This window comes from Phragmites australis, chromosome 3, assembly GCF_958298935.1.
Source record: "Phragmites australis chromosome 3, lpPhrAust1.1, whole genome shotgun sequence".
Taxonomy (NCBI): domain Eukaryota; kingdom Viridiplantae; phylum Streptophyta; class Magnoliopsida; order Poales; family Poaceae; genus Phragmites; species Phragmites australis.
The window spans coordinates 48,348,555-48,360,212 of NC_084923.1; the positions used below are offsets into that span (position 1 = coordinate 48,348,555).

At 45.2% G+C, this 11,658-nt stretch overlaps 2 protein-coding genes and 1 pseudogene across 2 annotated transcripts; 1 reads left to right on the forward strand and 2 right to left on the reverse strand.

Annotated features, from left to right (window-relative positions):
• The first annotated feature begins 570 nt into the window (after positions 1-570).
• Positions 571-5,330, forward strand: LOC133913628 (KH domain-containing protein SPIN1). The gene is made up of 7 exons (XM_062356831.1): positions 571-889; positions 1,034-1,122; positions 2,387-2,535; positions 3,011-3,127; positions 3,218-3,334; positions 4,016-4,159; positions 4,710-5,330. Exons 1-7 carry the CDS (start codon positions 810-812, stop codon positions 4,851-4,853), a joined length of 840 nt encoding a protein of 279 aa, XP_062212815.1. The 5' UTR covers positions 571-809; the 3' UTR covers positions 4,854-5,330.
• A 2,319-nt stretch (positions 5,331-7,649) lies between these two features.
• Positions 7,650-8,502, reverse strand: LOC133911316 (uncharacterized; annotated as a pseudogene).
• Positions 8,503-10,409: 1,907 nt separating this feature from the next.
• Positions 10,410-11,514, reverse strand: LOC133913629 (ethylene-responsive transcription factor CRF5-like). The gene has a single exon (XM_062356832.1). It carries the CDS (start codon positions 11,303-11,305, stop codon positions 10,589-10,591), a length of 717 nt encoding a protein of 238 aa, XP_062212816.1. The 5' UTR covers positions 11,306-11,514; the 3' UTR covers positions 10,410-10,588.
• Positions 11,515-11,658: the final 144 nt, after the last annotated feature.

Consider the following 11,658-nt stretch of genomic DNA (forward strand, 5'->3'; position numbering starts at 1 on the left):
GACGTATGTCACTATAAACACGAAAGATGTGTCATTTTTCTTGGGACGACAAAAATCTATACATTATGATAGCTAATTTACAGATAGATATAACTATATATCACGCAAACTTAAATAACAATATTTCTACAGCTATCACTTGTGTCGTCACTGCAGATAGAAACAAGTAATCATACCTATGCGTGACAAAAAAAAACTTAGTATGCACCTATACAGCTGTAGATACCAACAATACATGTAAAAGACTGCAAGTTATATATGACATATTTCTCATAGGTAGAGTACTGCAAATGATGAACTTATCCGGATTAATTATATTTTTAGTTATTACACATATATTTTAAAATCAATTTAACGAACGAGATACATACTACCGTGTAGTAGGTGATGATTCTACCACACACTAGAAAACAATTTATTCGCAGACCGGATAATCATGATGCAGCAAACTCTAGGCATAGACTTTTTGACGTGACTCAAGAAACAAGAATGGGATTTATTTCTCATGTTTTCCTTTTACTGTTGTGTTTGTTTTGATCAAAATTTCCATTGGTGTCGTGTTGCAACCTTGAGGGAGAGAGAGAGAGAGAAGGGTTTCCAGAGCGGCAGCGGCTGCCAACCCCTCTCCCTCCCCTACGCTGGCTGCTGCTGCAGGCTGCACCCTAAAGCAGCAAGCCTTTTTACCTCTCTTCCTACCACCCCACACCGCATACACCATCTCCTCTCCTCGCTCCACTTCTTGCTTGCGTATCTCTCTCATCTCGTCGCCTCCTCCTCGATTGCAACCCTCGCTCTCCAGAGGCGCCGCCATGTCGGGGCTCTACAGCCAGGGGTTCTCCCCTGCGCGAAACCTCTCCCCTCAGATTAGAAGCAACCCGGATGTTGATAGGTAGAGCGGCGCAATTATTTCTTCTGTGTTTCTTGGACAATTCTTGATGCCAAGATTGCTTCTTTGTCCCTTTTCTTGTTTGGTTTGATTGATGATATTGTGATTGTTGTAACAATTATCATCGGTTCCTTTGGTTTCTTGCAGTCAGTACTTGGCCGAATTACTCGCTGAACACCAGAAACTGGGACCTTTCATGCAGGTGTTGCCCATATGCACCAAGCTATTGAGCCAAGGTGAGAACTTTTGATCTCCTTATTGTTTCTTGCAGCCGGATGAGAGTTTTCTTTGGTTGAGTGAGCTGTTCATCTGCAATATTGAATTGGGGACTAGTGCCCCTAATGCTTGGATGAGTGCTCAGTTTAGATGGCATTGGCTGCTGGTTCTTATGTGTATGATCTCTGTCTGGTGCATACGATTCCTTATTCTCCTTTCTTTGGATTAGTATTCGATGCTTAATCGATTGGCTAGATTAGATGATCAGACTTCTGAGAGATAATGTCATCATTTGGTGTTCTTGATGATCTATCTGTCTGTGATAATCTATAATGGTGATGGTGCAAACCTTCTTGGTTGAGATATTGTGGGGTATTGTTGTTTGGTATGCTTTCAAGGAATGGATGCATTATTAACTTGTATGCTATCTTAGCAATTTGTCTTGTCGTTCTCTTGGTGAGAATGGTATTGATTGTCCTAAAATTGATCTTAACAGCAGTACAGAAGAGCTTCTAGGCTGTACAAGTGGTAAAGGTTATCGATGGAGATCAACATGTGTTTATCCCAATCGCCATCATACAAATCATGGCACGTTATCAGTAGGAGAATGTCGACATATTACACAGCCTGCGCATGACTAACTGTACTCAGTAGAAACAATTTTTTCTGACCTATCTATGTAGATCTTTAGTAAATTTAATATAGGAATACTGCGGGACCTCTTGCCCGTGCTGATACTGGAAAATGTGGACCTCATTTTTGTTTTTGTAAATTGAAATATAACCTAAAATTTCTTGTTGTATAGGGAGATGCCTCTCTGTCATCTGGCTCCACTATTTGTGTGCAATACATATGATCAGACTATATGATTTCCTTTATCATACCATTGTAGATAATATATATCACCTTCTTCAATGAGATCATCAGGAATAAGTGGTGATATTGGACCATGCATCAAGTAGATTACACTTCAATGTTGTTTGTTTAGACCATCCTGAAGAAAGAACTATCCCTCTGGTCATCTGTTTATTTCAGGCATAACAAGGGAATGGTTTATATTACGGAGTTATTGCTAATTGCTGTATAAAACATATACAGTTTCTATGTGCATGCACGTTTTTATTCCACTTTTCCCCTGTCAATGCATTTCCACTGCATGATCATTTCTTGTGTTGACTCTCATGAAAAAGTTAGCGGCAATGCAATTCAGGTTGTAATCAACAACTTATCATTTATGTTTATAGAAATTGTCTTCTGACCTTTCTTCTACATTTATGTTCATAGAGATTATGCGGGTATCAAGCATCGTCCACAACCATGGATTTGGCGATTTTGACAGGCATCGGTTTAGAAGTCCTAGTCCAATGTCCTCACCAAACCCCAGATCCAATATCCCTGGCAACGGGTTCAGTCCTTGGAATGGACTACAAGAGGTAGTCGCTCGACAAAATATACTTATCTGCAATCAAGTGGGTCATACTTTTGTACTTCATACACCAAATCGATGTGCTTTTCCTCTGGGAGCTCTGGTCATTATCATCATACAAAACAACCACATATATGCCTGGCGTGACAATGATATTTCAGAGCCATAGTGCACTACGACAACAAAGCCTTTTAGTCTCAAGCAAGTTGGGGTAGGCTAGAGATGAAACCCAACAAGAGCACCAACAAAGTGGATATAAAAAGTAAAAGAGATTTGTAATAGTGATAATATTAAAAGGGATCGATAGCTTAGGCCATGGTTCAGGCATGTGGATTGTTGAGAGCCATAGTTTGCTAATATTATAAATTATCATGCAAGATGTACTGGTATTTTTGTTTTGCACATGCTTCAAGATATAACTTTTTTTTTTGGTAAAAAATACTGATAAAGCATTTGTCTTTGCTTTTTGAACTGTGCCAAAGCGATTAGGTTTTCCTCAAGGAACCAGTATGGACTGGCAAGGAGCACCACCAAGCCCTAGCTCTCATGTTGTAAAGAAGATTCTACGTTTGGAGGTCCCAGTTGATTCCTATCCGAATGTATGCATCCTCCAACTTGTGCAGCTTCTCTTAATGTTCACACAGAAGAGTGAATAAGCTTTTTGTTGATATTACTCTCTTCTATCCCAGTACAATTTTGTGGGCCGCATTTTAGGACCTAGAGGTAACTCCCTAAAGCGGGTAGAAGCATCCACTGGCTGTCGTGTTTTCATTAGAGGAAAGGGTTCCATCAAGGATCCAGGGAAGGTAACAAAAGTTTACAATGGTTGATTTACATCCACTCAAATCAAAGTACTGTTCTTTATTGAGATTTCGGCTTATTATTATGCTAATGCGTACCTATAGCAATATATATTTTTCTTTCAACAATAAACCTCTCACATTATTAATATATTGCTTTTTAAGCCTGCAAATTGGTGGGTTTTACTCGGTTGCACATTAAATTTAGCAAGTCCATTGGAGTTGTCTTCCTATGCGAGGGATTCCATCCATCACCATGCTCGTTATTCTGTGACCTGTTCATGACCCTAACAATGAATTGCGTGTCCCAACTTTTGTGGGAAAATATGTATATGTTGTTCGGAGACCTTCAACTCCCTAGTTGATTTCTTGAACTCTAATGCTGTAACTGAAGCTTCTCCTGCATGTCCGAACACTGTATATTTCTTGAATGTTGTATCCTTTCAATACAACGTTCAGAGTTTCTCTACATGGTAAATGTTACTTTTTTGCAAAATATGTTTCAATTCTATCCGGCTTACCTGCCATTTCTTTGTCTCGCTATCTTATATTAGTGTTCCTCTATCTCTTATTTGACCCTGATTAACTCTTAACCTAAGGTTGTATTGCTCCCCCACCCAAATCTTGTGTTTCTGCCTCCTTGTTCGAGAACACAAGCCTTACATATTTGGTTTATGATTCTTCAAGGAGGACAAGCTAAGAGGAAAACCGGGCTATGAGCACCTGAGCGATCCACTGCATATCTTGATAGAGGCTGAGTTCCCTGCCAGTATCATTGATGCAAGGTTGAGACATGCACAGGAGACTATAGAAGAATTGCTCAAACCAGTGGTGAGTGATTTTTATGCACCCTATTACTGTTGCCTCCTACGTATATCTGCAAGATTATTATGTGAGCCTCCTCCCTGCTACCCACTGGAACATGTTTGTACCCTGAACCTGGAGAACTCTTGAAGACTAGGTCTTTATGCAAATCTTCAGGGCCAATCCAGTGGGGAACGGTAATCTGATTGATATCTGGAGAAAGCCAAGAACATAACCATTTTACCCATGTTACATTTTAATATCATGAAAGAGCTTTTTTGGTGAACGAATAATTGTGAAGATCTTAAGTCATTCATACGTAGGAATGCCTCTGGCTTCTGTGATGCTTGCCCTCAGTCCTCACATAGCTCTTTTCTTGAATTTCAGTTATCGTTTACTGATCTCTCTCAAAATTTTAAAGTCATTATCCATGTTCACATATTCTATTCTGAACTTTGTGTATGATTTTACATATATTATATATATAATTGCTTCTCACTTCTCTGGAAGTTCCTTATATTTACAAATGAGGTCTTCATATGCCTGACTTGCAAAGCTATATTGGTTTTTGCTGCAGGATGAGTCTCAGGATTTCTACAAAAGGCAACAGCTCAGGGAGCTGGCAATGCTGAACTCCATCCTGAGAGAGGACAGCCCTCATCCTGGGAGCGTCTCTCCATTCAGTAACGGTGGCATGAAACGTGCGAAAACAGGCCAGTAGAGAAGCATCTATGCCGTCCTGCCTGGCACTGTCCAGGTGTGTTATGCCGTCATGGGAATGCCATGCCTTGGGGCAATGTTTGCCATGGGCATGTGTGAAGGAAGCAATGTTCCTTCACTAGCCGAGTCTGGTATCAGTTAGCCTTCTCCTTTCAGACAGGGGGAAATCGCTGGGACGATGGGAGTAGGCGTGGATCGTCGGGTCGATCCATCCTTGTTGCTGTGTGGTCTAGAACATTCGTTTTATTTGTTATTGACGGTTAACCCTAGTATGTGGTGGTATGGTGATCGTCTGATCTGCATGATAAACTATAGAGGCCTGAGTATGTGAGCTTTAGGTGTTTAATTAACCTTGTATTATATCCTTTTAACGTTATGGAGTTGAAAAATAAAAAAATAAGGATCATCAGCTTGTATCTTATGATACCCTGTTTGGTATAATGAACTTTGAACTTATGGCCTGTTTGGCACAACTTCACTCTAGATTTTCTAGCTTTGTTTTAGAAATCCACAGTGGAACAAATCTGCTATAGAACTAGAGCTAACATGAAGATGTTTGGCTAGCTGAATGTTCTAATTCAGGAATGAGAGATTTTTGAGGGAATTATCAATGGAACCCTTTTGGTGTTACATATACATTGTTTTTTTTACATATAAGCATTTTGTTAGTGTTCTCAACGTAGAAAAATATTGTATCATTTGTTTAGAGGACTTCTGTATCATACTGTGATCTGTAAACTGCATTGTTCGAAATCCAGTAACTTGCTCCCAATCTTACATTTAGCAAAATGATAGGCTGGATGAATCAGGAGACAACTGCTCCAGTAGTACTGTTTTTGCATTGGTACAAACATGCAACATTGCTATTTCATTTCAGCAGATAACCGTGTCATGCCAAACATTGCATCCTTCTCCTGATAGAATGAACATAACATCGAATTTTGCAGCCTTCCATAATTAGCAAATCATGTAATTTGTATGTTGCACCGCAACCGTGGACCTGATCTTGATAAGGACTCACAAATCCAATGCCAACGAAAAACCAAGGAGAGGCTTTGTCGGTGAATCAGGAACCGGGGGTCCTCGAATCCCGAGGCCAGGCCAGCAATCCGCCATGTGGCGCCATCTCGCGGAGTCTTCTCCGGGAGGTAAAAAAGGTTAAGTCCCGGGAGAGGGCGCTGGGGGCCACAATCAGTGGTCCTCAAGTACCCAAGTTCCCCGATGATCTGCGAAGTCTAAGTATCGGGAAGAAAGTGCTCGGGGAGGTATGTGGTGGCCTCCGAGAACCCGAGTCCCCCGACGATCAGGAAAGCTAAGTACCGGGAGAAATGTGCCCGAGGCCGCGAGCGGTGGCCCCCTGGGCGCCCAAGTATCCCGATGACCCACTGAAGGAAGTTTCGGGAGAGAGTGCTCAGGGATGCGTGCAGCAGCCCCCGAGCACTCGGTCCCCCGAGGATCCGTACAAGCGTGCCCGGAAGAGAGTGCTCGGGGAGGTGAACAGTACCCCCGAGCACTCGGTTCCCCGAGAACAAGAAAGAGCGTTCTCATGAGAAAGTACTTGGGGAGGTGAACAGTGACCCCCGAGCACTCGGTTCCCCAACGACTCAGAGAGCCCCTGACAGTGGCCCCCGAGGGGCCCACTGATGAGGTGTCAGCCAGTCAAAGGCCCAAGGTCGCATTTAAAAAGCGCGCGTGGCCTGTCACCTCCAACTGCTCCCGCCACGCTTGGCGTCAGTTCCTGCCATATTCTGGCAGAAGGGTGTGGGGTCATTAAATGCACGGGTCCCATCCCGTGCCATCCGGCCCGTCTCGGGATAACGTCGTAAGGGCCGAGGCGTTACGTCTGTCGCGCTGCTGTGGCAGAAGAACAAGACAGGGCGGGCATGCCGGGTCGCTCTGCGGCTGCCCGGTGGGCCCTCTCCACGGCGCCCGTTGCCAATGTATTTATGGTGACAGATGACCGGGCGTGGGACGCATTTTTCACCCCCGATCACTTCGCCCAAAGGTAATGATGACGCCCTTTCTATTTATGGTGTCTCGGAACTCGTGCCCCCCTCCCGTTCGGAAGACACGCTACTACCGGCGAGTATTTAAAGCCGCTGGCAGAATGGACAGAAGGCGAGGAGAAAACAATTGCTCACAAGCAGAGAAGAGAAGATCAAGAGCACCCAAAGCCAACAGATACACGCAGACCAAAGAACAAGGAGCTCCAGACTCTAAGATAGACAAACATTCTTGTAAACAACAACATACTTGAGGGACATTCTCAAGACATTTATAGTATCCATACAGGAGTAGGGTGTTACGCCTCCGTGCGGTCCGAACCTGTCTAAACACCAGCGCATTTACTCCGTTCCGCGTTAGATCATTCCACCCCACCGGCCATCACATTCATACCCATTTATTTCTCTAGCGAATATATTCAGGATCATCCTCCGGTCAAATCTCTAAAAAGAGGTCCCTCAGGATTCCTGCGACAGGAGTTAACACTCCAACAGGCTTATAGCATTAGAACATGCAGATCAGTGTCCATTTGGAAAAGAAATTTCTTCAGACCCTAGCTGATGGACTGGCAAGTTTACAAGCAAGTTTGGCTTTAACAAAAAACAATTACAAATCACCAAGTACAATTTTCTCCGAGACAAGCTTGCAATCTGTTAAATTAGAACTCAAGTTCTAACTGCACCTATTTACTTATGTCACAGAGACAACGATAAATCATTGTATCGTTTTTCCTTTTGAAACCAGATATCTCCCTTTCAAATGCTATTGTGACTACATCAATACATCTGCAAGACTACAACAAATCAACATCCGTGTTCTAAAATCCTGGCCACTCCAGGTGCTTCAACTGCCCCGGTTGCTCAGGCAAGAAAACTACCAATCCCCTCAAACCCCTAATAATAGAAAAAAAAAATCAACCTCACCCTCGAATGATACAACAGGGTGGGAAATCTGCACTTATACAGCGAGATCTTTGACCACTGCCAGCCACAACGGCTCACCATCATCAAACTGGTACTCACTAGCCCCGAGTTCCTAACGTCCATTAGCCGACGTAGCCGCGCATTTTCGGAGACTGGCAGGAGCAAATCGGCGAACAACAGTTGGCTGCTTGGCAACCTGTAATAGCAAACGAAGGAGAAATGGGGACAGAAACCAACCTGGGAACGAAGGAAATTTGGGGGGGAGAGTGATGATTAGGCACACAAGTCTGCAAGAGAAACGATGAATTCGAGGCTTGCTGCCGGAGCAGCCATTTCCTGGGGATTCTGATGCCGAGCTGCGCAGACGAGACGCTTCGGTGGAGACGGGGGTTCGGATGCGGAGAGGATTGGGGTATTGGGGGCTGCGGCACGAGACCAGATAAACTGTCGTCGGCTAATGGAGGAGGCGGCCGGCGACTGGCGGAGGCGAGAGACGGCACGGCAGCCGGCTGGGGGCTAGGGTAAAAATCGCCAGAGAAAAGTCGGGCGGGCGTGGGGTATTACCTGAGTGGCAGTGACGGTTAATTATCTTTTAACTCCACGAGTACATATGAAAATAAGATTCGTAATGTGTCTTTTCAGCTGTCTCCATCAAAATAAACTATGAGAGGCTACTTTAAGGAGTTGACTGATCCATAAATTGGGGACCTGATCCTCTGTCATAATCACGATTAATACAGAGAGTTACTGTTTGAACAGTGTAATGTGTCTGATTCTACAGTACCTTATATTAATTAATTGTGATTACTGTAGTAAAGTACTGGAGCAATAGTACTTCCGTTCGCTGTAGCGCCGACTTCTGCTATTCATGTATACTGTAGCTTTTCATCCGAGTCGCAGATTTTGATCCGACCGCTGTAAGCATCCCCTAATGCACATCACTGTTGATCCTCTGCATTAGCTCCTCCACTCCAGAGGATCCCGATCCATAAATTGGTGGAGCTGTTTGAAAAGGCTCTATTCAGATCTATAATAAAGTTTGGAGCTAAAACTCTCCCAAATATATCTTAAAATGCCACAAATAATCCAATCAGTATTTCACAGTGCCTATCAGTTTCAGGATTACATCCTCAGTTATCGGAACAGTTCAGGACGTTTTGAGCCGATTCGTTCGGACAGGTTTGGCTCCAGCCTCCTTGCATTTGTGTAACGTGGTCCGTGAGGTGTTGTTGGCTTCCTGGGGCGCAGGAAGGCAGCAAGCAGCATCGCTCTGAGCGATAACGATGGCTGGTATCCGACGACATGGTGTTGCACAGGGCATGGTCTGAACATTTGGATACCAGCCACCGTAGCATGTTCAGCTGGCCAAAAACGTCTCTCCTGAGATTTCGGCCAGTGCATGAATACGGTGAAAGTGAGAGTATCACACTGCCATGGATGGAGGCGTGGAGCTCAGCAAAGACACCTTTGAGAATGACAGGGTTCAATAGCTAGGTGTGAATTTGCTCGGGCCAAAAAAAAAAAAACTATGTGCGAAGATACAAGGTGCAGAGCAACAAAGATTAGCAGCAAATTCTGGAGTCAGGTGACTCAGGAACAGAACTACATAATACATGTAGAATCAAGATGTAATCTAACTCTGAACAAGAGCTGCATGATACAAGGCACATGCAGAGTCAAGATGTAAGCTACAAGTACTTTTCAGGATCAATTGATCAGCACTTCCAAGTGTTCAACTACTGAACTAAACAATGCCAGGGCACGGTACTGTATATGCATCTTTTAAATAAAAATACGCACACGACCAAAAATAATAGATGCTTAGGATCACCGTTCCGTATGCAGAACCAAACACTGCACAAGTCAAAGTAACCAGCACTGAACACCACAAGGCGCCACTGAATCAGATTAAAAAATGATGATACAGACGTGCACGTGCATATGTTAAAGAAAAGCTCCGCAAAGCATACTTATATCAGCCACATACCAAACCTCAAATTCAGACCTGCAATTAACACAAACAAAGACAACATTGTTTTGTATACGTCAATATGAAGAAAACATTTCCTTCACCGTGTCACCAAGAAAAGCAGTACTTAAGAGAACTTAGCTCAAACAGTAGCATGTATACCAAAGAAACGGTTCAGACAGATTATCCAGCCAAACATCAAAACTGATACCCACTAGGCAGGCGCCCGCCGCAATAAAAAACAAGAACAGAGTAGTAGCAGAACATCATTGTTATCGAGATACGAACTCAACAGAGTCGTTGAATAAGAGGAATAATCCTGTCATGGTTACCCGGACATGCACACATGCGACAAAGCATTTAATTACACTATAACGGTATAACCGAAAAAGGCCCGTGAATATAACGGTATAACCGAAAAAAAGCCCACGGACATGCATATTCACATCAGACAAACAATAACTGAATTATATCCTAATAAACCCACAAATAGATCAGTGCTTTGCACAAGAATTTACAAAGACCATCCCAGTAACCAACTATTGCAATTATGTACCACCACTTTGTTGAAAATCAAAGATCCCTGCTACACATATATACAGCGGTTCAACTCCACATTCAAGCACGGCATATTGCATCAGATAGATCAACAACATATTACTAAATGCAACAGAATACCATATATACATTAGAGAATCACCCAATCATGTAACATGCAGAGTCATAAGTTTTCACATTGACACTTTATACTAACCGAAATTACACAATGCCAAGTTCTAATGATGCTATGGAGATAGACAATAAAGCTTCTAACGGTAGTAATTACGGATCATTGGGACCTCAGGCCCCGCCAACCTCCTCCACGCAGACAGAGGCAGAATGGATGGCGCGCATGCAAGTGCCACTGCCACAGCCCGAACGCTTGCGCTTCCTGGCAATCATCTCCCACTCGGACGCAAGCTCCTGGCCCTCAGAGCTACCTCCCTCCACCTGGCCGTCACAGCTCCCACCCTCCTCCTTCACCTTCAGAGGGACGGTCGGCTTCACAGGTACTGGTGGCAAGGTGATCACCTTCCCTGGTTCAGGAGTAAGCGAGATGATCGGCTTGGCTGGCTCCGGTGGCGGCGAGTAGCGAGCGGAGGGGAAGTTGGTGGGGGCGCTGGCACCGCGGAGGCGGATGTTGGCGGTATCATAGGCAGTAGCGGCCTCCTCGGCGGTGTTGAAGGTGCCCAGCCACAGGCGGCGGCGGTTGTGCGGGTCGCGGATCTCCGCCGCCCACCGCCCCCACGGCCTCCGGCGCACGCCGCGGAACCGCACGGCCGGCCTAGCCTCCATCACCCGGCGCTTCACGCCCGCGCTGCTGCTGCCTCCCCTCCCCCTCCGCGGCGGCGGAGGCGGCGCCTCGTCCTCGCTGGATGACGAGTCGGTAGCGTCAGCATCGTGCACGAGGATCCGCACCACGCGCGCCCGCGGCGGCTCAGACGCCGTCGCCGTCGCCGTCGCCGCCGCCTCCGCCGCCGCAGCAGCCAGCTCCTGCAGACTAGGGTTTGGACCCATGCCTTGAAATCCACTCAATCCATGTGGACACGCGATAGGGTTGGCTACGCTTAGATTCCGCGCCCCGCCATGGGAGCGTGGGGGGGGGGGGAGGAGGCGAGGGTAGGGTTTTAGGGTTAGGGTTTCACGGGTTGGCTCTTCGGAGGCTTGTGGGGTTCCGGTGGAAGCGAGAAGACGAAGGGGAATTGCGTTGAGCGGGTGGGGACTAAAAGAAGCGGGGGTGAAGCGTAGCTTTGGGATTTTACGTTAGAGCGTCGCCGCATCGTGTAGGAATCTCCGGTTTAAGGAAATCGGACGGTGGGGATATTCTCAGAATATGGGATGCGGTTAATAGATCGACTAAGTTCTTTTCT